This window comes from Hyperoodon ampullatus, assembly GCF_949752795.1.
Source record: "Hyperoodon ampullatus genome assembly, chromosome: 16".
NCBI lineage: Eukaryota > Metazoa > Chordata > Mammalia > Artiodactyla > Ziphiidae > Hyperoodon > Hyperoodon ampullatus.
This window is the reverse complement of record NC_136929.1, coordinates 10,624,302-10,651,744: the sequence shown is the minus strand read 5'-3', so window position 1 is coordinate 10,651,744 and position 27,443 is coordinate 10,624,302. Positions and strand designations below refer to the sequence as shown.

The 27,443-nt window shown below is 45.4% G+C and overlaps 1 protein-coding gene across 3 annotated transcripts in view; it reads right to left on the bottom strand.

The window, feature by feature from the left end:
* TMTC4 (transmembrane O-mannosyltransferase targeting cadherins 4) overlaps positions 1 to 27,443 on the bottom strand; it is a gene marked incomplete at its 5' end in the record, with an annotated part of 56,941 nt that overhangs the window by 5,344 nt on the left and 24,154 nt on the right. For 2 of the 3 annotated variants that reach the window (XM_079721792.1, XM_079721790.1), the window contains 11 exons: positions 2,797 to 2,909; positions 3,940 to 4,054; positions 9,148 to 9,289; positions 9,381 to 9,488; positions 9,664 to 9,743; positions 16,410 to 16,541; positions 16,630 to 16,801; positions 18,269 to 18,471; positions 19,389 to 19,553; positions 19,772 to 19,864; positions 22,747 to 22,844. In XM_079721792.1, coding sequence (XP_079577918.1) covers positions 2,797 to 2,909; positions 3,940 to 4,054; positions 9,148 to 9,289; positions 9,381 to 9,488; positions 9,664 to 9,743; positions 16,410 to 16,541; positions 16,630 to 16,801; positions 18,269 to 18,471; positions 19,389 to 19,553; positions 19,772 to 19,864; positions 22,747 to 22,844 — 1,421 coding nt within the window. The remainder of the gene's footprint in view (positions 1 to 2,796; positions 2,910 to 3,939; positions 4,055 to 9,147; positions 9,290 to 9,380; positions 9,489 to 9,663; positions 9,744 to 16,409; positions 16,542 to 16,629; positions 16,802 to 18,268; positions 18,472 to 19,388; positions 19,554 to 19,771; positions 19,865 to 22,746; positions 22,845 to 27,443) is intronic. The other variant, XM_079721791.1, reaches the window with a different exon arrangement.

Genomic DNA, 27,443 nt, shown 5'->3' with positions numbered 1-27,443 from the left:
GCGGGTGGTCCAACGTGAAGTTGAAACCATGAGTCACATAGCAAGAATAGCTCCCTCTTCAATTCACCTTCCTTTCTTCCAGTTCAGTTGAGACAAAGTCTCCGTTTGGTGGTGGTTTGGGGTCACCCCCCAACACCTTCCAATCTCCCTTTGAGGCTAACCCAGGGTTCACCCTCAGGCTCAGAGCCTGGGCCAGTAATAGTACCTACCTGAGATTTAGTAAAATTATTCTATTTTCAGTTACCTTACATTTCTAGTAAAGATAGCATGTGTCCACTTTAATTACCATTTGTGTTTAAAATCTATTTAAAGAAATAGATCAAGTGAATAATAAGTAGTATCTAGATGTGGCCAAAAAAGAAAATTCTCAAGGGTATGACATAAATGTCTGGAGTTGGGGAAACTGTTCTCTAAACGTAATCTGCTCTTAAACTCAGGGCCCGGGGAACAGGTGATGCAGAAAGAGAATCAGCACGAGAGGCAATGTTCACCACTGAAAAACATCACTTTTGGAAATTAAACGGCAATAGGCATTATAAATGCTAATGGATTTTCATGATCCTTCGAGTTTCATTCAATAATCACTAGACTAAAATTACTGCTGTGTATGTATACATGTATACAATGTTTCATAGTTATAAATTACCTTCTTGTGCATTTCTTTCTTAGCACCATCTCCATTTTACAGAAGAATAAACTGAGGAGTGGTTAAATGATGGCTGTTGGGTAAAAGCGCTGCTCGGATTAAAAAGGTGTCCCATGGGCTTCCCTGGTGGCGCAGTGGTTGAGAGTCTGCCTGCTGATGCAGGGGACACGGGTTCGTGCCCCGGTCTGGGAGGATCCCACATGCCGCGGAGTGGCTGGGCCCGTGAGCCATGGCCGCTGAGCCTGCGCGTCCGGAGCCTGTGCCCCGCAGCGGGAGAAGCCACAGGAGTGAGAGGCCCGAGTACCGCAAAAAAAAAAAAAAAAAAAAAAAAAGGTGCCCCATAATCACCTGGATGTAATGAGAATGCTCACATCAAAGTCTCAAAATAGATTCCGGAAGCCTGAACGTTTCAGAACCTAACGTGGGATGTGTTCCATCATTTCACAATGGTGCACTGGGCACTTACAAAATGCCCAGTGGTGGGGGAGGGGTGGAGCGGCAATGGAGACACAAAAATGGGACTTAAGACTCCAGCCTCAAGGAGCCTCCAGGCTCACTATGGACATTGACCAGGAGTTAGTGATAATCTACAACAGCAAATGCCTAGGTGGAAAGGGAGATGCACAGACCTCAGACACCTGTCCTGATGGGGACGGTGGCCCAGCTGCAACGTCTGCTTGCCCCACCCCTGCAAGTCACCACCACGTCACCTCTTCATCCAAGCGTCCCCGCCCAGTGCCCAAAGTTCAGTTCCTTATTTCAGATTTCATCCTGTTTTCCTATCTTAGGCTCAGCACCCTGGCCTAGACAGTTAGGATGCAAGATGTGTAGAGAAACAGGAAACCCATTTCTCCATTCTGCTTTATGGAGTCTTTTCTACTTTATCTGGAAAAAAAACCACACAAAACACCACTGTGAACTGGAACCCAAATCAACCCCAGGTCTGTCACCTTACTAGGAATTCCAGTTTATAAGCTGTGGGATGATAGAAAAATCAGCACATGATCACATAAGCTGCATCTCAAAGATGGTCACTGGACACTCCCACCCCGTCCCAGGCTGACAGATGGCTGGAAAGTCATTAGAAAGGAACCCACACACCTCACCTCCCTCCCCTCTACACAAGTAGGTCTGTAAAAAATAAAACGAAACCCCTCAAAAGGTTATTTGGGGGCAAAATCTAGAAATTCAAAAATGTATTCTGATGCTATTAAACTCCCTGATTATTCAATTCAAAAAGGGTAGAAATGCATGAGACATCTTACTACTTGTTACAGAAAATTATACCGATAATGGTATCTAATGAGCCGAACAGGAGAAGTATGAATTAATCACTACCATTAGGCCGAGTGTGATCAAAATCAGATATGGCCCCTGATTCAAAAAGGAAATATTTCTCTCATGAAAGGACGAAGACACTGCTTCTAAAAGTGTGTTTTCTGTAACATCTGCGCTAGGAAGCCGGGATGCTGGTTAGAATGCATACTCCCTGACCTTACCCAACGGAGCCACGGGGAGAAATACGGGCATCTGTATTCTCACAGGCTCCCTCGGTGGTTCTGATACACAAAACTAAAACCTGAGATCAGTGCTATTAGGAACAGAGTCCCCTTCAATATCCAGGGAGTTACGTGCCTTCTGATTCACGGTCTACTCCTGGCCCACCCTGGGACCCCAGTTAGTTAGAGGCCTGATGCAATATCTTGTGGTTTTCGTTGGTCAGAAACTTCTAGGGCTTTGCAGATGACCTGTAACTTCCTGTAGGTGAGGAAAAACTTGGAAGCAGCGAGAACCCATCCTATATTCTCCACGGGCTGGTACTCTTTGCGCAGAAGTGGACAAGCCCCAGCACCAGGGACAGAATCATAGCTCCATGCCAGGAGCTGGGGCATCTGCTAGGATTTTTTTGGCTTCTCCTCCCCTCCCACGTTTGAGCAATGCTGGTGAATTCTGACCAGAAAGCACGTGGAGTCTGAGTCCACAAATTCATCTCTTGGGCAACTTCTCAAAGCAAACTGACTGAGCCACACTGGTACACAACTACCACTGGTTGGGCCTAATTCTGAATTTAACTGGGCAGATGTTACATCAATGGCTCCTGTCAGATGCTGGCATTCACTGCAAGAAATCACGGCCTGCAGTTCACACACCTTGTATTTCTGGGACTTTCCCAGCACGTTTGCCAAGGAGAACATCAGAGAGTGGTCATTAGGTATTAATTCCAGTGCCTCTCTTCCAACAGCTTCAGCTTGGGCTAAATTACCTGTGGGTGAACAATGGAAAACTTAAAAAACATGTTTGCATTGTACTAGTATTTTAGTCTCTCTCTCTAATTAACAGGGCTTATGTGCATTATGTACAATGATTATGAATAAACTACTTAAGATCAATGTACAACATGTAATACACACACACATATACAACACTCAACACACACACACGACCTATCAGTTGCAAAGCCACTGCAGTCCAGCACAATTCTGACATAACATACCAGCAGCTTTTGATTAAATTCTGTCAAAGCATGTAAAATCTAATTTCAATTTCCCCCAATACCAGTTATACCCAAATCGGAGAAAGCAAGTCTGCAGAATAAGAATATCACAGCAACAGTTTAATAACTGAATATTTATAGTATTGAAGCTCACATTCTACACTTTCATTAGGAACAAGATGCATTATCACCCTCCACACTGAGTAGATGGCTTACTAGCTTTAAATTCTGCCAAATGAAAACTATCATTTCCTATGGGATGGCTGGATTTTTAAAAGTAGGGGAACAGAGAAACTTCTAATTGATTGAGTCTCGCACGGGCTAAGAAACCAGGTCACCAAATTTATTACCGTTATATCGAAAATAAGAATCTGAGTGTAGGTGTGAGAGTACCTCCTCTGAGTACCGTCCATGAACTTTAGAGCATGGACCTAGCACCATCCATCTCATAAGCCCAGAAGCCATTCTTACTTACTTCCAGGTACCTCCAGCATCCTAGATGACGGCCATTGCCAGAAGACAGGCTTCAGGAGAAATCAGATGCGAGTGCACACCTGCCCCCATTACTCAACACCAACTCTAAGCGAAGTGTCACCTTCCCAAACATTCCTATTGCAATATGTCAAAGGAAACTCCATATTCTAGAAGTACACACATGTGTCACGTAAAATATTGAAGCCCATATTAATTAAAAAAAAAAAAACTCTCACACACACTAGGAAAAAAAAAAGCACAAGCATCTGTTTCCTAATTACCCGACGGCACTACCCTGTGGACTGACCGAATCGCTTCTCCACACCTGTGTTATCAAGGAGGATAATCATGTTGTTCCAGGCCAGGCTGTGCTCTGGCTTTAGCGCGGTCGCGTTCCTCCATGCGTTCAGCGCATCAACGTGACGATTCAGATCTGCGTACTGAACAGAAAGCAGGGACACCCCCAATCAATACTCCAGTTCTTTTTTTTGCTTTCTTTCTCCAAGATATAACCATACCAAACCCCAAACCAAACCGAACCGAACTTGTATCTATCGAGCTTCTAATTTTTCATATTAACTCATTTAGCCGTCCAAACAATCTCAGTGAAGGAGAGGACTATCCCCGTTTTACAGACGAAGTCAATAACTGAGGCACAGAGAAAGGAAGTAACGTGCCCAAAGTGCCACAGCTAGAAATGGGAGAGCAGGGACTGAGACCAGGTGGTCTAGCTCCTGAGCCTACAACCTTTTAACTACAACCCATAATTTAGTGATTCCAGGTGTCAAAGCATGTTTCAGACTACTGAAGAGAGGTTAAGGAAAAAACCTAATCCTTAGTATTTTTCCAGAAAGACTTCACATAGTCTATCTTTGATAAGGTATTATTTAAAATGGTCAACAAAATACTTAATGTGATTAAAAGGTCTATGTGCCAAATTCACCTTGTGAAGAATGGTCTTCCTGCCTACATCTAAGCTTCCTATAAAAGTGTGAGTATATCAGACATACTTTATGAACTGGTTGGAAAAGTCTTAAGCGGTAAATGTAAACCTCTTGGCCAATTTGGAGCCTGTTTGCCTCCTTCAGGAAGGAGAGAATGATCTGTTGCTTTCGTTTGAGAGGGAATGTTAACATCGATAACAGAATATGACATGGCTGGCTGTGGATCTGCACAGTTAATAAAAGCACGCAGGGGGGAAAGCGATGGACTGTTTAACAGGTAACCCTCTTGCCCTCGTTAACTCAGTTCAAATGCACAACGCATCTGAATGAACACGGTCCCCTGAACTCTGCAAAAAAGGACACAAGATTACAATTTATCAGAGTTTAAGGCTATTTCCTCATTTACTGTCAAGTCTGTCTTTTCATTAGACAACAGAAACATTGTGACTTGCCCCATGACCCCACACACGGCAAACAGGTGGCACAGTACGTAAGAAAAAGGAAGGTTTAGGGAATTACAGAAACATCTGTGAATATCCATTTGCTAAAGAGGTCGGAATTTCCCATGAGACTCAGAAACTCAAGTTACAATATTTTAGCCCTTAAATGAGGAAATATGTAAAGTTCAAAGACTTAAAATAATTTAGGATGCCTAATTATACCAACATTTAATTCTCTTTATATTTGATGTTCCATTGATTTCTCAGCCAGTTCTCTCCAGCAAGTGACAGGCATTTGAGTCACGTGGAGACGATCTGTGGTGACATTCTTTCAAAGGCACCCAGGTAAACCAACATAACTTCGTTGACACAACAAAAACATTCTTTACATATTTTATTTATTTTTTTTCATTACTATTTATTGAAGAACACCACCAGCCTGAACCAGGTAACACTTACTCCTATTTTGCCTTGAACTTAACCTTTTATACCATCTATACAAAGTGAACAAGCACTTTAAGGGAAACAGAGAAAAATGGTGATTTAGCAAGAACTACCCATTCTGAAAGTGGACGCGTAATAAGTATGTTATTTACCTATTAGTCCTATGCTCATCCTTCTATGCTCTGCAAACTACATTTCCCATGGTGCTTTGCTACTTGGCCCCCTGTCAAGTCTCTCTGCCAATAGAAGTCACAGGTGATGATCAGAGAGTTGGAAGAGGGAGTAGCACTTTCCCCCCATTCTTGCTCTCTCCTTCCTTGTCCTTGGCAGTGTCTCTACAGTGGCCATGTCCCCTCCCTCCACAGTCCCAGGGCTGGACTGTGGTCCTTCTGTCACAATCTCAGCCTTCAGGTGATGGTAGCTCCTGAGATGTGGTGCCTTCTCTGAGCTCTTAAATTCTGGTGGCATCACTTCGTTCCATTTGTTCCCCTAACCCTACAGGGTTTCCTTTTACTGAGTTAATGTCACCTTTCCATGTGTGTTCTTCCAACAACTGTCTAACCCATTCCTTGTATTGAATCTTCTCTATTTAAAATACTTAGCATGGGGACTTCCCTGGTGGTCCAGTGGGTAAGACCCTGCGCTCCCAATTCAGGGGGCCGGGGTTCGATCACTGGTTGGGGAACTAGATCCCACATGCATGCATGCTGCAACTAAGAGTTTGCATGCCGCAACTAAAGATCCCGCATGCCACAACTAAGACCCAGTGCAACCAAAATAAATAAACAAATAAATATTTTTTAAAAAGAGAGAGATTATTTTTAAAAAACATACTTAGCATGGTTTTGGTTTTCGTGAATGGATCCTGCCTGACGCAATGAGTCCTTGCAAAATGAACTGTCTCCAGTCACTATTACCGTAATTTTCTAATGTTAGTAATGTGTCCCAAATAATCCAGCTCTTCCCAATTTCCTACATCACAAGAGAAGTTCATTATAGTCCCTTCTTTCCTGTATCCAGAAATCAAAACACATTTCTGTCTCCCACTACTGAAGAGTGACTGAGGAAGATTTTTTCAAAAAGGAATCGCTTCAGTTTTAAGTTCCTATTATTTGCCGATATAAAAATATACTGGTTGGGGCTTCCCTGGTGGCGCAGTGGTTGAGAGTCCGCCTGCCGATGCAGGGGACACGGGTTCGTGCCCCGGTCTGGGAAGATCCCACATGCCGCAGAGCGGCTAGGCCCGTGAGCCATGGCCACTGAGCCTGTGCTCCGGAGCCTGTGCTCCGCAAGGGGAGAGGCCACAACAGTGAGAGGCCCGCCTACCGCAAAAAAAAAAAAAAAAAAAAAAAAAAAAAAAAATACTGGTTGAGCCGTTAAAGATTAAGCTCTTAATGTTTTTAAGCTGTCAAGCAGGCAAAAGCTGGATAATTGAACAACAAAGGAGAGCAAAATCTTTAAATAAGCAGGAACAGTCGGCAGGAGGGAACACAGAAAGATTACTTCACGGTAGCATAATTAGTAAACAGCACACAGAGAACAGTACAAGGGCTCAGTATCGTCAATACTACAGATGCTCTTCTATGTGAGAGTGGGGATGAGTTCCAGGGCCTGGAGCACAGGTTAAAATCTTCTATTTTGCATTCTGTCTTCCTTTCTTTGGACGTAACTTGGCTCATTTAGCATTAATTCTCAATTTTCCAAACCCCAAGGAATTGCAGTGACAGGCAGCTACTGGGGGAAGGAAGAAGACCTCTAAGTATTAGAGCTTTAAAGTATAACTGAGGGCTCCAGGCAGATACACTCACTTCACAAACAATACCTTGAAAAAAGAGCTGCCTCCAAAAAAGAAAAAAAAAAAAAGAACGAAAGAATTCGTGTGCATCTCAAGTATAATATGTCACGCAAGTCCTAGTGTAGACACAGTAAATAGAAACAGTCATCCCTGCAATAACCACCAATGCAAGGATTTGGATAATACCCAATTTGTTCCCAGATCCCATTCTCACTTCATTAACTTTGCAAGGACCCACCCTGCTGTGTGTGTGACTGGATTTTCTGGTCTCTATTATTACAGTGGAGTTTTACTGTCTCTCCCTACTCCAAGAAAACAAGACAGAGGACCCGAAAATCCCACCCCAAATATACCATTTTGGCATAAAGACTATTGCACTGAAGGCATTTGAGAGTCAACAGATGCAGAAAGCAGCTTTCCTGGAGCTTCCCTGATCTGACTAAAAGCAGAAACTTCTGAGAAAGGAGGACGGCCTCCCCTCCTGGGGAAGTTTATGGCTATGGAGAAGACAAACCTACACAAACACACCTCACTTCATTATATATGTGAGGTTTCCCCCATATATTTACCTTTCCACAGTTCGTCAGCTTGGAAGCCTGAAACCTCTTTCTTTGTCTTGTCATTTCTCTACAAATACATAGTTCTCTGCTAAGATGCTACATAAGCCCAAGTTCTAACCATCCCTTTGAGTTACCCCACTTGTCTGCCAGCTGCACACGGTAATAAACTCCGTTTTTCTCGTTACCACCTCCATCACCTCACAGAACTACCATTTTTTGGGTGTGCGCTTATTTTCTTTATTAAGGAAAGCAAGAGCTTTAATAATTAAGCTGTGCGTCCTCATGGAGGCCTTTCAGAAATGATGACAAAATCTATTTCACTATCATTAGCAATATATGCTTTCAGATTTTTTTTAAAGTAATTAATTAATTTTATTTTTGGCTGCATTGGGTCTCTGTTGCTGCCCACGGGCTTTCTCTAGTTGTGGTGAGCGGGGCTACTCTTCATTGCAGTGCGCGGGCTTCTCACTGCGGTGGCTTCTCTTGTTGCGGAGCATGGCCTCTAGGTGCACGGGCTTCAGTAGTTGTGGCACGTGGGCTCAGCAGTTGTGGCACACAGGCTTAGCTGCTCTGCAGCATGTTGGATCTTCCCGGACCAGGGCTCAAATCTGTGTCCCCTGCACTAGCAGGCAGATTCTTAACCACTGTGCCACCAGGGAAGCCCCACGCTTTCAGATTTTAAGATTATTGAACTTACTGTATGAGCTACTGCTGTATTATTTATTTGAAGAAAGAAACTATATTTAAAAAAAAAAAGTCAAGCGCAATAACAGCTTTATAAATATCCTGTTAGTAACCAAAATGAGAAAGTCTCTACGGAACACATTATGTTCTACTTCCATTGAATAATCTCAAAGCCCTTTTGTGGGCTCCTGAGCTTTCTTTTATGGGGGGATAGTTACCTGTAAAAATGCAGGAACAGTCCCTTGAGGCAGCAGAAGAGGAAAGCTCAGAAGTCACATTATGGGTTTGCTTTTTTTAAATTTCAGTTTTTATTCAATTGGTGTTTTAAAAACAGAGAGACCAATGTTTATCAGGAAGTAACCCCTTGGAATACTGTTTTACAGGGCACGAAGGGACTTTAAAAATTGTAATTTATTCCTTAGTTTAACCTGTTGCCTTTATGATCTCTCAAACTTGGCTAATTCAAGTTGGCTTGCTCTCTAATTAGAGCTAAAAAAAAACTACATATGAGGAAATCAAATAGCTACCTTCAACTGAGATAAAAGTATGTGAAAGAGCTTCATAAGATGTAGAGGGTTAGAATGGGTGTTGCTCTTCTCACTTTATTATAAAGAAGGAAAGAAAACCAAGCTTTTCTTCCGCAGCCACAGGGCACCATATGCTTACCAAACGCCCGAGGTTGTAGTAACAATCTGGGTATTTCCTCCTGTGCTTGATCGCCGTCCGGTAACTTTGCTCGGCAGCCTGGAACCGTTTCAGGCTGTTTTGCACGATGCCTAAATTCATCCACGCGGCAGCGAAGTCTGGCCTGGAAGATAATCAAGGAAAAGAAAGGCTTAGCTCCCAGACCGCTGGAGCGCAGTTCCATGCCCTGAGCATGATTATACAACAGCGCTTACTGTATCTGTACAGCCAAGGACAGCAGCTGCTCTGCTTCCTGGAGCTCGTTCCTTTCTTTTAAGATATTTCCCAGATTATTCATGGCATGAACGTACTTGGGATTTAATCTGGAAGTGGAGAGAGAAACCAAGCCTGTAGTCTTCACTAAACCCTCAGGAATTGGCAAATGTACCTTAAAGTTGGGGTCCTCATGGGGACAGGTTTTTAACGCTAGAAAGTTAAAATAAGACATGTGTACTGTAAAGACGGCATTTCTTCTGTGAGACAGGATGCTTGCAGTACCTCACAGCTTCCCGGTAATATCTAATGGCAGCTGTCTGATTGCCTTTATCAGCCAGGTTTTTGCCCACATTGTAGTGAACCTGAAAAGAGAGAGAAAAATTGGCCATCAGCTGCCAGACTTCTTTGTTCAGAGCTGGGATGCCTATCATACCTTCTAAATGAAAGCAAAAGATAATGGTATTAAAAAACAAGCCCCTACCAGAACTTTAGCTAAACCCCTACAGAGGCTGGGCCGAGCTTGCTGGTGCTTTAGTGGCCTGCCCTGTAAGAAAAGATTCGAGGAAAAGGGAGGTGACAAGCAGATGGTAACACTAAAGTGTGACAGCAGGATATTGACTAAAGAACTCAACAGAGAAAACTGGGAAGTCAGGAAGCTGGGCTGGCTTTACTGTGAAACCCTGATGGCCCCTCCTTCTCACACACCTGCACCCACTAGGGCTGAGCTGCAAAGTCCAACCACACGTGCATGTGAGGAAACAGTGACGATTCTGTACTTTAAACAAATACAGCACTTTCTTGTACGTCACCTTTCTTCTGTAGCAATACTAGCATTCCACTTTACACTAATCAAATTCGCCCTCCCTCGTTCCTTTAGGTAATGACTGCACCCCAGGCACCATGTCGGCAGCTACAGATACAATGGTGGGCAAACCATTCAGACCCCTGCCTCCTGAGCCCTGGATGGGAGTCAAATGCCCTCATTAGTAAATGTGTCACTCGAAGGGGCCGGGGCTCTGGAGGAAGGTGAGTCTGAGGACGGCACCTGGTTGAGTGTCAGGAAGGCTGTCCTATAAAGGGCCTTCCAGCAGAGACCTGAATGGGGGTCACCCGGTAAAGGGGCTGCAGTGGAGCAAGCGTCCCAGGTGGAGCAGCACGGGGCAGGGTCCCTGGCCTAGAGGAAGCCTGGTACATTTGGCTGAGCAGCTACAGGCAGCCTGGCGTCGCTGAGTGCAGACGGCAGAGGAGACCAGGCTACACAGGGAACCCCGAGAGGCGCTGGGTCCCGTTTAGTCTTTGCCCCAAGAGAAGTGAGAGGCCAGTGCGGGGTCCGTAAGTGCCTGAGTTTCCTAGGGCTGCGGTAACAAAGGACCACAAGCTGGGGGCTTAGAGACAACAGAAATGTATTCCGCCGTAGTTCTGGAGGCAGAAATTAGCAGCAGCCAGGCTGGTTCCCACTGGAGGCTCTGAGGAAAACTTCCACGCTTGTCTCGTCTTCAGACCGTGGCCGGCCATCCTTGGTGTACCTTGCTCTGCGGCTGCAGCACCCGAATCTCTGCCTCTGTGTTCACGTGGCCCTCTCCTGGCTGTGTGTCCTTGTCTCTGCTTTCTCTTATAAGGACACCAGTCATAGTGGGTTAAGGGTCCACCCTATTCCAGTATAACCTCATCTTAACTTACATCTGAATGACATCGGCAAGGACCCCCCTTCCTAAATAAACAGGGCTTAGGATGTGAACACATCTTGGGGGCGGGGGGTGCACAATTCAACCCATAACAAAAGCCAGGGGTAGGAGGGTGGCAGAGGGTCAGAATCAGACTTAGGTTTGTAAAATAAGTCACACTGGGAAACTCACGTGAGTCAGGGAAAAGCCAATGCTGGGGGTCCAGGGAGAGCTGGGCCCCAAGAGCGAGGATGGCGGACGGAGCTGGGTGGTGGTGAAAAAGTGGGGACGTCTGAGGAACACTGAAGAAGCAAAGAGTCCAGGGCAGCAGAACTAAATGGACTCGTGAGGACTATTACCAGAAGTATTTACCACTCGTCAAACGCTCCTTTTGGAGGCTTACAATGTAAAGGCCAACCGCAGTCTCAGAGGAGATGATGCTACAGAAATTCATTCAACTGGGTGTGTGCAGGGTGACTAATGATTAACTATCAGCAGTGGCTGGCAGGTACTGAGGGGCTGCTTTGGCACCATTAAGTGTCTTGCCCTAGGTTGTGGTACTAGATTTGAACCCAGGCTCCAAAGCCTGTGTTTCTTCTCATTATATCACACCCATTTACCACACCCATTTGTTAAGGTGCTGGGTGAAAATGGGGCCGGGCTGCTCAAGACAATTTCTAGACCCACTCATTTACCCCATGTATTATTTTTTAAGGTAAAAGAATGTTTCTTTTGGGTGTTAAGGGCTGCATTGTGACCCCAAAATTCATATGTTGAAGCCCTAGACCCCAGCACCCCAGAATGTGACTGTATTGAAAGATGGGGTCTTTAAAGAGGTCATTAAGTTGAAATGAGGCTCTTCGGGGCCCTAATCCAATCTGACTGATGGCCTCAGAAGAGAAGGAAATTTGGACACACAGAAAACACCAGAGATGCCTGCACACAGATGAAAGGCCGTGTGAGGACACAGCAAGAAGGTGGCCATCTGCAACCCAAGGAGAGAGGCCTCAGGAGAAACCAGCTCTTCTGATGCCTTGATCCTGGACTTCTGGCCTCCAGAGCTGGGAGAAAATAAAATTCTCTTGTTTAAGCCACCCAGTCCATTGTAGTTTCTTATGGCAGCCCTAGCAGACTGATACATGGTGAATTACAATAATGGTTTGAGCACAATCAAGTAGCATTATATCTGAACATTCAAAACCCCTTTTAAAAGAATAATCACATCCTGCCTTATCAATCTTAACCTACAGTGACAGCACGTCTTCAAAAATACTGATATTTCTGGAAGGGTATAGCGCACTGTGGCATTCTTTAAGCACATACGTAACAGAGATTTTTTTTAAAAATACGTTTATTTATTTATTTTTGGCTGTGTTGGATCCTTGTTGCTGCACCCGGGCTTTCTCTAGTTGCGGCGAGTGGGGGCTACTCTTCGTTGCGGTGCGGTGCCTTCTCTTATTTCAGAGCACGGGCTCTAGATGCACCGGCTTCAGTAGTTGTGGCACATGGGCTCAGTAGTTGTGGCTCGCGGGCTCTAGAGTGCAGGCTCAGTAGTTGTGGCACACGGGCTTAGCTGCTCCGCGGCATGTAGGATCTTCCCGGACCAGGGCTCAAACCCGTGTCCCCTGCATTGGCAGGCGGATTCTTATCCACTGCGTCACCAGGGAAGCCCGAGATTTGTTTTTTAACTGCCAATTTTAAACTCTATACATCTATTTTTACCTCATCGGACAAAAGGAATCACAAACGGGGAAATCACAGGCGATAGAAATGTATAATATTGCGCAGCACACCCCGTATAATTTAAACTTCCTAAACCAAATTATTGTCCATCTGTAGGTGTTACCATCTTTATGTTATAGCTTGCAGGAGACTAGTTAATGCTATGGCTCGATCGTGGGTTTTGAAAAGTGGGCTCAAAGTGGATTGATTTTGTGCCTCCCCCAGCCCCAGTCTGGAAGTGTTTACCCACTCCCTCACGCCCCACACACAAAGGGACCGAATCTGGAGACTCCAACCTGTGAGTGAGGACGTATGTGCCTGCGGTCCCCAGAATACAAACACAGCTTCTATGCAGACTTTAACACAGCTCCTGCCTCTTCCGCCCCTGAGCTCCTGCTGCTTTCCTTTGTTACGGGGAAATTCTGTTTTCTCAATAAAAAGCTCAGACAAAGAGCTGAAATGCCCTCTGCAGTAGAGCCGCTGTTCTGTTAGACCCGACGCCACCGACCAGGAGATCAGGGGAGGGCGGAGGGTTGCTTCGCAAAATCAGACTGCAGTGAATTCAATGGAAGTAGTTAAAAACTGGATAGCCCCCTAGAAGACAAGCTGTCCATAATTAAGACTGGTAAACAAGTTTACCCAGAGGCCAGCCTTATCCTATGGGTGACGTGGAGGGAAGTATTTGAATAGAAAACAGCTGCCTAGATAACCCATTGTGAAAAACCAAAGCAAACCCCTATGAAACAGTTTACCTAAACTAGAGTTTAAAGAATGAGTGATTTTTGTTTCCCGGGAATGTAAAGGATTGAAAAAGCCTATTTATCCTTGAACTTTCCCTCCTGCCTTTGTGATTCATACGCTGAGGCAACGAACCAGCACAGAAGCCACAGAGAAAACCCACCATTGCAACCCAAGGATATGTAAATGCAAACGAAGCGAAAGCATCCATAAGGGAAGGAGGTACATTCAACAGCAATGCTAAAACCAGTTTGTTTCAAATTTCCTGTTAAAACTTCATGTTAAACTTAAAATGTTTTAAACACATAAAAATCCTATAACCCATCCTGGCTCATCCTTAAGGAAATACCTCATTGTGGTATATGATCCCTTTCATTGTTAAAAGAACTTAGAATTGTATCCCAGGGTTGATACGAAGTGTCACACACTTTCAAGCCTCGGAAACTAAGAATGGCTGCAAATACAATCAGATACTTGGTGTCTCATCCATAGTAGGAATTTAATTTCTATTGTCTCCATTCAGTCACTAAGACCGAGTTCCTACCATATGCAAGGGACTGTGGGTAATTCAAATGCAGACCAGGCACAGCACTGAGTCTCATTTGTAAACCTGGGCCTAATTGACAGCCAGGTGCCAATAGCTTACTTAATAGTCAGTGAATGTAAAGTGAAAATGAGTGCATCAAATGTATCTCCCGCAATAGAGGTGAATGAAACCAGTGTCTTTCTAAATGAGATCTCTTCCCTGAAATCAACCTAGCTCCCCCGCTCCCAAAAAAGGAAGTAAAGAGAACTTTATTATACTTCAGTTTATAGTGGGAAGTAAAAAAAAAAAAAAGAAAAAAAACCTATCTTGCTCATACTGAACAGCAGCACTGAAAAATGTTCTTGGAAAGGCTTATCACTACTGGGTCCATTCTGAAGATGAGGTCTTGTGTGTATGTCGTAAATTTAAAAGAGAAAACCACACACACAGACATATGATTATATGCATGACCATCTGCACAGCCCCTGTGTTTTCTAGCCTATAACATATGAAATCATAAGGCAGATGTATAGGCTCAAACATCACATATGTCCCATACCCCCTCATTTACTAGGGTAACCTGGGCACAGCACTATACCAGGCCTCTATCTACCACCAAAGTTACTAACTTAGATAAAGTCAGCTCCATATTTCCATGCCTCAGTTTCTTTCATTTGGAAAATTAAAGAAAATAACCTCTCTCTGACAACCTTTGAGGGAGGATAATGGAGATTAGTGATAGAGCCTCTACGAAGAAATCTTGAGTTCCTTCTGGGGAAGAACTATATAAATCGAAGGGGTAATTACTGCCATTCAAACAGAAAAGTAAAAATAAAGCAAATCGATGAACATTATGAAATTAAATCACAGGCAATCTATTTTTAATAGCATAAAATAAATGGCTAGGTCAGCAAATCAAATTAACAAGAAAAGCTTGAAATAATTCACTCAATCTCAGCCTCTAACTATAAAACACGAACAAGGTTTTTTTTTAATCCAAGGAAAAGACAAACAAGGAGTCAGCACCTTTTATGCTATCCCTCACTCCACGGTCGCAATAAGACATCAACTGTTCATTAGATTTCTTCATATAATTTTGCCTGAAATCACCATTTTCTCTTACACATAGAATGTGGAAATGAGACAGAACTCCATGGAGTTCTTATCCTCCCCCCACTCCCCCATCACAATTAAGCATCTTAGGAAGCTCCAACTCTGATGACACCGAAGGAGATGGGACCATTATTTAATAATAATAATGATCTATACTAACAGAGAATTCTTCTAACCTAACTCTTTGGCCTCCCATTTTGAGCAAGTATCATTCCCTTCTTTTCATTTAATGGGACAACCAAAACCAAAACTAAAAGGAGCCTATGAAAGCAAACATTTCTGGATCACCTACCATGTTCTAAGTACCATGTCAGGGCACTTCAGAGGCCACATTTCATTAAAGCCTCACAACAAACCCAGGAGATAGGCACTGTCGTCCCGTGTCCCTCCCCCACCAATTCCCCCGCCCCTTTGCCCAAAGAGGCACAGCTGGGTAAGTGAAGAGACTGAATTCATCAAGGATACGAGTGAAACAAACTCGTACCAGACTGTGTCAACAAAAACACTGCCAATTTTAAAGTCTGTACATTTATTTTTACCTAACCTGGCAAAAAGAATCCCAAGTAGAGAAGCCACAGGTGATAGAAATGTGTGCTCCTGAACACCCCACAGGGTCCTTTAAACTTCCTGAACTGAACTGCTGTCCACTCACAGGTATTATCATCTTCCAGTTATAGATTTCAGGAGGCAGGAGCACGTGTTTTGAAAAGTGTGCTCTAAATGGTTCGACTGTGGGCCTCCCCGGACCCCAGACTAGATATGTGGAGTTACCTTCCCTGCCACCACTTTAATCCATGATTTGGACCAACTGGAAGATGAGGAAAAACTTGTTTAGGTAATCTGCTGTTTCACTGACATTGTCTGGTTTTAATGATTTCTTTTGTATTATTTTGGCTAAGTGCAATTTTAATAAATTTTGTCAAAATCATTTAAAAAAAAGAAAAACTCCAAGTATATGATCAAGGTCATATGCTGGATTCCATGTGAAGGTAACCATTCTCCTCACTCAGCTGTCGAACTTAAAACATGGCAGCCGGGCTTCCCTGGTGGTGCAGTGGTTGAGAGTCCGCCTACCGATGCAGGGGACAAGGGTTCGTGCCCCGGTCCGGGAATATCCCACATGCCATGGAGCGGCTGGGCCCGTGAGCCATGGCTGCTGAGCTTGCGCATCCAGGGCCTATGCTCCGCAACGGGAGAGGCCACAACAGTGAGAGGCCCGCATACCGCAAAAAAAAAAACAAAAAAAAACATGGCAGCCAACGTACCTTGGCATTGAGAGGACACACAGACAGGGCGCTTCTGAAAAGCTGTTCCTCATTCCGCCACTCGCCGCTGCGGATCACGCATCTCAGAGTGTTTATGACTAAAATTCCCAGGACGAAAGCAGCAATCAGTTTCTTAAGAAGAGAGGGACATGGGAAATGTCATTAGTAAAATCCACCCATCGTCTTGGTCAGGAATGGCACCACCACTCTGGGCCAATACCTTTTTCTTAGTATGTTTACTGAGAACTCCAAATCCGAAAGTCAGCAGCATGCAGTACCCAGCGCTGGGGAGGTACAGGACCCTCTCTGCCACCACGAAGCCCACTCGGAAGAACAGGTTACTCGCAGGAAGAAATGGGATGATGAGAAATCCCAGGCCCAGTGTGAGGATCCTGGAAGATGAGAATTACAATGGTTACTTCTAGACTGTTCAAGAAAGAGGTCCTCCTTAACATTAAATTCACAATAAAGGTCCCCCTCCCCTTTTTTTTTATGCCAGCAACTGAGAAATGGCATCAGTAGAGAGGGTCTAACCAGGCAGCATTAGGATAAGATATAAAAATCTTACTAAGGCACTTAGCGTCAAGCATAAGGATTAAACTTACAAGTCACAAAATTCATATGAATAAAGTTAGAATGATTACTTTGCGAGGCCTATGAATGCACCTGCCCCTAACTATACCTTAAACTGTGTAGGCATTGAATAGCTCAATGGATATTGGTCCCAATTAGACCAATTTAGTCCCCGCTCCCCACCAAACTTAACAGAAGTAATGCTACTTAACTGGTTTAAACCTCATGAAATGTGAAATAAACTAATATCATTTTTGGGTGCTATGGCATAAATTTCAGTCAAGTAAAAAGAAAGCCAAGAGCAATGGAACACTTCTGGAAGTAGGCAATCATTCCCAATCTCCCACAGGTGTAAGAGGATGAATTAAGAAGCAAGGTCAAACAACAAGGTCCTACTGTACAGCACAGGGAACTATATTCAATATCCTGTGATAAACCATAATGGCAAAGAATATGAATATAACTCAATCACTTTGCTGTACAGCAGAAATTAACATAACACTGTAACTCAACTATACTTCAATAAAATTAAGAAACAAACAAAAAAAAGAAGCCAGGTCAAATTTGGTGGCTCCTTCCCAGACCCTGTGCCTGTAGTACTAGAAAAATCCTATTGCACGTGTATAGTGGATTGGGACTATGGTTTGTCGCCCTTTAGAATTACACACCAATTTAAGCCACAGGTAAACTTAAAACTGAATTTATTTTGAGAAATTACTCATCTAATTCCATCAACACTTATGCTTAAAGGAAATCATCTTAAATAGTTTTCTTTCTCATAAAACACATTTGTTTTTCTCTCAATTATTTTCTCAATAACCTTTTTTTCCCTTTTCTGGGTGTGAGAAAGAATAGGCTCTTTGGGGTGGCAATTTATTTTGTACCAAATAACAAGAAAAGGAATCACTGTAGCATCCACTAGGGTTTTCTGAAGCAGAATTGTGAAATAATGGGCACAACACACATCAATTACACTCTCAGTTCTGACCATAAATTACTCTTTACCACCTACAGCGAAAAGGATCTCAAAATGCTGCTTCACGGGGAAAGAGGGAGGGAGAGATAAAGCAGTCAGCTGCAACCCCCCGCTCCAAGTTCACTCCCCACTAGTTGAAGCCAGCCATGGATTCCAAATGGACAGAACTCATCCTGGCCATAAACATGTATTTGAAATAAAGGTCCTTAGATATTACTTCCACAAAATCGTGAAAATGATCAGTGCTGGATTTAGCAAAATGCTCCGACTCCACCCAGGGTGGAAGTTAAAATTCAGCTCGGCCTCTTACCGTCTCTTGTGGCTGTCTTCAGAGCACAGGGCTTGGCATATCAGGCCAATTAGGCAGAACCAGAGTGCTGCTAGAGCAATTACCCTCCAGTCCCCGACTGACTTAATGAGGGGGATGCAGCCCATTGACCAATCAAAACACAGCCACCAGGGGCACAGCAGCAACCAGGCATTCAAGGAATAGTAGTAATTATAGTTTATGGCCTGTCAGTCAAAAGAAAAACAAACATTTATTTGATACTGAACTTGGAACAAAAATATACCCTAGCTTCACTGTGGAGGCATCCATATGTTCCTGCTCAAGGAGAGCCGTTGTATCAAACAAGATGTTGCCACGTTCTACCTGGGCACGGGCTGTAGTGTGCAGTTTACTAAATGCATTGAGATCTTTAATAGATAAAAATACAGTGAAGCCACCAGACTCTGCTATACATTTGTTATATTTCTGGTGACACTATGCCCTGATTGCTCACTGATACCCAAAGTCTGTGACCCAGGAAATCTGAGGCCGAGGGGTCACCCATGTGCCTGACAACATAAGTATAGGGTCCTAGGGTCCTTGATTTCTGTCTCTGAAGGCACAGCTAAGATACCCTTGGCCTTCAGAAAAAGCAAACCTTTACAAGAAAGTCTGGACACCATAGACTTTTAAAGAGACCACAGGGGGTGGTCAGGACTCCATGCTTCCATTGCAGGGGGCACGGGTTTGATCCCTGGTCGGGAACTAAGATCCCACATGCTGTGAGGTGTGGCCAAAAAAAATAAAAATAAAAAGATACTGCCGATCTGGTTATATTTTATCTTAACCCCGCCATGTCTATTTCCTTTATAACCAAAGTGATGGGGTTAGGGGACAACTTAAGGAGGCTGGCAAGAAACCTGACATTTTCTAAACCGCTCCTCTTTAATTTCGTTTAGAAAGGAAATACAAAGGGTTTATACCTTCTCAACGCCCTAATAAAAACCTGGTTTCATCCTAGAACATCCTTGGGGAGAGGAAACACACGTGGAGGTGTTCTGCTTATGGGAGCTCTTGTGGGTGCTGGGGAGGGAGGGAGGGGAGAGCTGGGAATCTGGTGGGCAAAGAAGAGGACCCATCGGAGGGCAGACTCAGGACTCACCCTGACCAGCATGCTACTGGCGAAGGAGGCAGGGTTGTCGACTTCGGTGAAGGCCGGAGGGCCGGTGCCCATGATCTTCCAGCGCACATAGAGCACCCCTGTTCCCCCCAAGGCCAGGAGACTCATTCTGAAGAGGAGGCCCTCAGTCCTGAGCACGCCAATGTTCTGGAAGGACACGGCAAGGCCCCTGACGTCTCAGAGCTTTCAGGCCACGCCAGGTACAAAGGTGCAGCAGTTCTGGCTGAACCGCACCGACACCGTGCTTTAAAGGGCTGGCTAGTTTAGAATTCAAAGTCGCAAGAAATACTTTGAAAATGGCATTTTAAATCTGCTGGTACTTGACATTTAACACATCTGGGCTGGAGACAAAAGCAGATACTCACCTCTAATGATCTGTCCTTATGTAGTACCTTCCGGACCATTTCCAGAACATTTAATTTGCCTATCACCAAGATGTCAAAGACGGCATTCAAACCCTAAGAGAGCAAAGCAAGGAATCAGCGATGGGACAGCCTAACTCTGATTAGGTAACAATTATCCGTCACAATTTTATTGCTGAATCTAGACAAGAAATGTCCTGGATTAGATCATCACAGATGACCTCTTTAGCTCTAAAAACAAAAGCAAAAAATCCTACCGTTCCTATGAAATGAGCTCATGTATTACATCAAATTCATTATCCAGTAAATCCCCGTTAGTCTGCATATAAGACTACTATAAGATGCGGGAGAGCTAGACCTTTGGGGTTCCCAGGAGAAGTTCTGCAGAGGCCCCTCTTCCATTTTTTTCTTTACTATAAAAGTCCCTTAGTTGTAAGAGCCAACACCTGTGCAATGGCCACGCCTAAGAAGATAAAGGCAGTCATCAACCTTGAAAATCCAGCCAAGTAAGTAATTACACTTCAGGAACCCCAGGTGCTGCCTGATTTGGGCAAATGCCACGGAAGAGAGGGAGCAGAATGCAGAGTCTCCGGTGGGGCTCCGGAGACCTCTCAGGTTCACACTCCTGGTTGTCCGCTAGATCTCCCTTCCTGCCGGGCACACAGCCAGCCCTGCAGGAAGGCACGGTCACGTGACTGAGTTCCAGCCTATGGGATGCGGGCAGAAGTGATAACGTGCCATCTTGGAGGTTTGGGCATAGACTGGGGCACCCGACCCCCTCGGTTTCCTGTCCTGCTGTGGCAGAGATGATGGAGATATTCAGAGTGACACTGGAAACCACGCCCTGAAGACGGCAGAGCCTCGGCCAGCCTGACCCCACTGCGTGGAGGACAGCCACCTCTGCCCACAACTTTTAGGGGGATGACAAATAACTCCAATTACGTGGAGCCACTGGCCCTTGGGAGTGTGATACTGCAGCTCCGCTGATGCCAATAGCTTCCAGTAGCATCACGATAGTTCCTTTCTAGCAGGTGATGGCTGCCCTTGAAGCTACGACACCTACGGTCACAGGCTGAAGGCTCATCTGGCCTTGAACTCTAGTCTCTACCCTGCAGTGGACTTCCTACAAATGTGGCCACTGCAAGCAACGTCATGTGGCCTAACTCCCTGCCGGAAGCAGGTAAAGTGGTCAGAACATACACTGCGTAGACAGTTCAAGCTGTCCCTCAATGACGGGGCTCTTTTTAGTATGGGGCTTCGTGGCAAAGAAGATCATAAATCATGAGAAGCCAGTGGTAATTTGTGGTTTTCAGAGCAAGGGTGGCTTCCCTACTTAACCCCCTCCCACAAATGCTGGGAGCCATTAATTATCCAATACACAGGCCAGTGCTGGGTTAATCACTTCACAGAATCCTGATTTTTATCCACCCATTAGATGAATGATTTTAGTGGGTCACAGAGGGCCATTTCTACCTGGGCCTGAACCATTTTCTAGAAGGCAGAAGCTCCCTGTTGAGCTGCGCTGTCTTATACCATTTGTTTTTCTGCCTGGGAGCTATAGGACAGTCACCCAGGGATGACGGGGTCATGTCGTCACGAGGACTGAGCCAAACACGAGTCTGGCACTCCCTCCTCCTTCCCGTGGAAATTCATCATTGAAATGTCCACATTCTAGTCAGATATTTTTGAAAGCTGCTCAATTTCACTGTATCTTGATTCATGTAAATTCAACCTAATTTTGTAGTGCTTCTCAAACATTGATGGACATAGGAGTCACCTGGGGGCCTTGTTAAGGGGAGATTCTGATTCAGCAGGCCTGGGGTGGGGTCTGAGATCATGAATTTCTAATACCCTCCCAGGTGGCGCAGCTGCTACTGGTCCTCAAAACCCACACTTTGAGACAAGCACGGGTTTACGGCGGTGTTGCTCGCAGGTTGACTTCGTCCTCCCCCTCCCACCAGGGGATGGCTGGCAATGTCTGGAGACATGCTAGGTTGTCACAACTGAGGGTGGGTGTCCTTCTGGCATCTAGTGGGTAGAGACCAGGAACATATCCTATGATACACAGGACACGCCCCAAAGAAAGAATGATCCATCCCCAAATACCAGTGCTGCCAAGGTTGAGAGACACTGGTTTAGAGCAAACTTTAAAAAAATAACTCATGAAATTCAGGTATCTTTGCACAGTAATTCTATGCCATTTCCTAGCTGGCTAACCTTAATTTACAGACCAAGCCCAATAAAACCACTGATCTTTGCCTCGGCTGGTGTCAGACTCCAAAGAGCTCGGACCGCTCTTTCTTTCCCACAGCTTCTGATACGAGCCACACCCCCCCACACACATCTCTGTTTTCCATTTCTCTACATCCGTGCACAGCCCTAATGTCTCAGTTTCCCTGTAATAATGTAAGGTGGGAAACTGGCTGGAATGGAGAAAAAGGAGAGTGCATTTCAATGCCTCTCTCTTTTTCGGGCTTCAACTTAGATCGGACATAGGAGGTGCATGCCTGGACTCTTCAGAGCCCTCTTCTCATGTTTCTGGGGGAAGCTGGATGTAACATAACGCACATCAATGCGTGTTTAATTGGGACCAGGAGCAGAGGTGGGGTCAGAACACTGCTGTATTTAGAACACTGCTTTATTTAGGACTGCTGAAACATGAGAGCACCCCAGAAAAGCCACAGCAGTCTTGTTTCTCTTTTCCCTAGGACCTCTCCAAGAGGGCTAATCACCGCTTTTCACGAACTGTCCCCACTCCGTGTCCACCAGTTCTGATGAGAGGCAACTGAGACAGTCAATTCCCACGCAAACCGCCAGGGGCAGGACAGCACAGGTAATTAGTTGGTCCAGAACGGTGTAGGACTGAAGGCCGGTAACGGGGTGCAGTAGAGGTCACAGGGGCAGGGCAGTCCCAAATGTCCTTACGGGAGGGAAAGTGGGTGCAGGGAGACAGGCCCCGACGGCACCTCGGGTCTTACCAGCACAGTGATCCCTTGCTCTTTGCACAGCATGGCCACTGCTCCCAGAAGGATACTTAGCAACAACCAGAACGTGGAACGCGTCCCCTCCTTGTTAGCTGCCAGTCAGGAGAAATGACAAATACAAAAGTCATGCGACATAGCTCAGTCTTGTTAACACCTGGAACTAAAATTCTAAGCATGCACCTTCAATAGCCACAATTTAAAAACAGTTTGGTCTTCGGACAGCATTTCTCTGTGGGTGAGTGTGTTAGACCCCCATTTCTGGTTAGACAGCACCCTCTACATGGCACACACATCCCCTTCTCAAGGGGATCCCAGCAGGTGCCCAGAGCCTTTGGGAGGCACTGTAATGCAGCCCTGGCCACAAAGACATCTCAAGGCAGAGTCCCCAGGGGGCAAGTTCCTTCTTCCCACCTGGCCAGTCACCTAACAGGCCATTCTGACAGGGCGTGCCGAGAACTCCCACTGGGGGTGTATGCACTGCATCTGGTTGCACAGGACCCAGCAGTCGCTGCTGCTGTCACAACAGGGGGCGACGGGAATCCCCAATCTGCTCTGAGAATCTCGACAACTCCCAGGGTTGGAGTCCAGCACTGCTCTGAGAGTGTCTACCCCTTCCAGGTGCAGTCTGGGTTCTCTGAACACCTGGTGGCTTAGGAACCTCTGCTCTGCTACCATCGTGGAATAGCTCTGAAGGATGCAGGATGCAGGACCAGTGAGCCCACACGCATGGACACTCAAGCATCAACGGGAAGCCAAAGCATCACCAGAAATGTGACCGCTGTAGTAAGCAGCTTGGGTGGGGCTGAGCTCCAGTATTAACTGGTGGTCCCTGAATGGCCTTCTGAGGAGGGAGGGTCTGCTATCCACTGGCGGGTGGCTGGTGGATGCAAGCTGGGGGCCAGAGCTGAACTGCTCAGGAGGAGAAGAAAGGGCACACGTGATGCTCCTTTCTGTTCCTTTGTGACACCCTCACCTCCTTATCGAGGTAGATGGTGAACAAACATTTTTAAAAGACCTAAGTTTAGCACCCCTATGCTCATAGCAGCACTATTCACAACAGCCAAGACATGGAAACAAGCTAAATGTCCATTGACAGATGAATGGATAAAGAAGATGTGGTATATATACACAATGTGCATACACAGTATATACAATATATTGAGTAATATACACAATATTACTCAGCCATAAAAAAGAATGAAATAATGCCATTTGCAGCAACATGGATGGACCTAGAGATTATCATACTAAGTGAAGTTAAGTCAGAAAGAGAAAGACATGGGACTTCCCTGGTGGCGCAGTGGTTAAGAATCTGCCTGCCAATGCAGGGGACACGTGTTCGAGCCCTGGTCCGGGAAGATCCCACATGCCATGGAGCAACTAAGCCCGTGCGCCACAACTACTGAGCCTGTGCTCTAGAGCCGTGAGCCACAACTACTGAGCCCACATGCCACAACTACTGAAGCCTGCGTGCCTAGAGCCCATGCTCCGCAACAAGAGAAGCCGCCGCTGTGAGAAGCTCACACACCGCAACGAAGAGTAGCCCCCGCTCGCCGCAACTAGAGAAAAGCCCGCGTGCAACAACGAAGACCCAACGTAGCAGGAAATAAATAAATAAATAAATTTACAAAAAAAAAAAAGAAAAAAAGAAAAAGACAAACACCATATGTTATCACCTATATATGGAATTTAAAATATGATACAAGTGAACCTATCTATGAAAGAGAAACAGAATCATGGACATAGAGAACAGACTGGTGGTTGCCAAGGGAGAGGAGGTTGGGGGAGGGATGGAGGGGGAGGTTGGGGTGAGCAGATGTGAGCTTTTATATATAGGATGGATAAACAACAAGGTCCTAGTCTATAGCACAGGGAACTATATCCAATATCCCATGATAAACCATAATGGAAAATATTAAAAAAAGAATGTATATATATGTATAACAGAATCACTTTGCTGTACAGCAGAAATCAACACAACACTGTAAATCAACTATACTTCAATTTTAAAAATTAATTTAAAAAATAAAATAAAAATTAAAAACACCCTTAAGTTTGAGGTAGGGCAAAGTGAACCTGCTTGGAGGAGGTGCCCATCAATCTTGGGTCACCTCTGCTTAAAACCGGAACTCCTGGTCTAAATTCCAGCTCTGCCATTTACCAAGTAACCTTGAGCAAGTTACTTTTATTAACCGTCTCAGTGACTTCATCAATAAAATGGGGGCAACATTACCTATACATCCCCTACTTGAGAGAGAAAAAATATATAGAAATACCTGCCCACTTGTGTTAAAAGTTACATAACTATGCTTGTAAATGCAAAACATATCTCTGGAGAACACACATGAAACTAACTACAGTAGTTTCTGAATAGTTTTAAGAAGAAAAATTCAGGTAGTAGAGGGAGGAAGTCTTACTTTTCACCGGGTAATGTTTTATACTGTCTAAATTTTCTTAACTATGTGCATGTATTAAAAACCATACTAAAAACTACACATTAAAAGAAATCACTTGGTATAGTGCCGGGACCCCAGAAAGCATTCAGTGTTTGTTGCACATGAATCAGCAAAACCACCCCAGGTTTGAGGGAGAGGGTCTTCCAATGGGGCTTTGATGCAAGGGGGTGGCTGATCTGTCACCTTGTCACCAAAATGTGCCAAGCTTGTTACTCAGTGAAAAGATGCACCTTGGTTCTCATTACACAGCTTGAGCAAGAAACCAACAATTAAGGGTGTGTGTGTGTGTGTGTGTGTGTGTGTGTGTGTGTGTGTGTGTGTGTGTGTGTGTGTGTGTGTGTGTGTGTGTGTGTGTGTGTGTGTGTGTGTGTGTGTGTGTGTGTGTGTGTGTGTGTGTGTGTGTGTGTGTGTGTGTGTGTGTGTGTGTGTGTGTGTGTGTGTGTGTGAGTGAGAGATGCAGATCCTGAGTGAAGTGAATATGTAAGAATCATCAGCAAAACCCCAGGATGAAAGTCCTGGGCCCCCTGTCCTGAAACAGCTGTGGGGTCTGGGTTGGGAAGTGCTGCTAGCCTTGAACTTTCTACGTGTGGGTGGAGACTCCTCTCAACATATCGAGGGTCTGCATCCAGCTGAGCCCCCTGGACTCTCAACAAACTGTGAACAGGACTGAATCCCATGCTGCCAAGGGCCCAGTAGGCTGGCGGGGAAAGTGTCCTAGTCACAAACAGGCTCTGATGGCTGGAGAGATTCAGAAGTTAAGCAAAAGGACACAAAGGCCAACATTTTCTGACCCTTTCAGCTTTTCTTGGGACTCTCCGTATGTCAAATTTCCTAATTTAATGTACAAACAGGCAGAATTAATAGAATACAGAAAAGTTTTATTTGGCTGTATAGTTGAGGCACCAGAAGGCTTTTCACCAGGCCAAATGATCAACAAACAAGAAAGCCTCACTGATTTGGAATCCACTGTCCCATAAAACACAACGAACACTCTTGCTGTAAGCCTTTCCAATCCTTCCTGCTGCTGACATGATAAAGGGGTCCCAATGCTGAGAATGGCATTTAAGGCCTTGCTGTTGGGCGACACAGCCTCTCTCCAGGTTCCCTCGGTCTATATTCCAGGCACACAGGTCAACCTGCTCACTGGGCTTTGCACATTCCACTCTCTTAGGCTAGAACGTTCCTGGCAGAATCCTGCCGTCTTATTCAGCTGCCAAAGGTCACTCAGGCTGTGCGACCCACTCCCTCTCTCTTGGGCAGCCTCCCTTCCCAATTCACTGGGCTTTATTCACAGTTAGAACAATAGCAAGTGGTCCTACTGTGTGCACGCCTGACTCCCCAAGAGCAGGGTCTGTCTCACACACCCCGGTGCCCCTAACTGACCCCCTAGATTAAGTTAGGCCCAGTGTAGCACCTAAACTGCCCTCAGCACAATCAATCACTACGTTCTTCTCACATTTTATTGCAAATGCTTGATTTTTCTGTATTTTCCCCAGATGGGGTTTCTCACCCTTGGCACTGCTGACGTTTGGGTGGGTCAGTTCTCTGCATCATAGGATGTTTAAAGCCTCCCTTGTTTCTACCCTTGAGATGCCAGTAGCACTTCCGGCCCTCAGTGGTGGCGAGCAAGAATGTCAGACTTTGCCAGATGTCCTGGGGGGTGGGAGGGGATCACGCCCAGTTGAGACCATTGCACTAAACCAGTGCCACGCACAGCGTGTGGTCCATGGACCCACCCTGAATCTTGTAAGAAAGGCAGACTCTCAGGCCCCACCCAGAACCTCGGACTCAGAAACTCGAGGGTGGAGCCCAGCTGTAAGCCTTTGAACCAGCCCCCAAGGTGATTCTGATGCTAAAGGTCAAGGAGCATCACCCTAGATGGGAAGCTTGCTCACCGCTGCATCCCGGGCACCAGGCCTGGCTCTTTGGAGCAACTCCTCCAAGCTCCAGAATCCGCAGCACCTGATTATCTACCGGAAGGGGCGAGGAGCTGACGAATCACAGAACAACAGTGTAGGAGTAGCTGGAGTGCTTTTGGAGGCTGTGCCTATAATCTCCCTTGCAGTGATGGGAAGGCCGGAATCCCTTCCAAGATGTTTCCAGCAGGGGGCCACGGGGCCTTGACTTCAGGACCGTCAGTGATGGGTGTCACTTTCCATGACACTTTCCGTGACAGCCCATTTTGGCTTTAACTTTGGGTCATGTAACACGCTTTCTTAGAGCGAGTCCACGCCA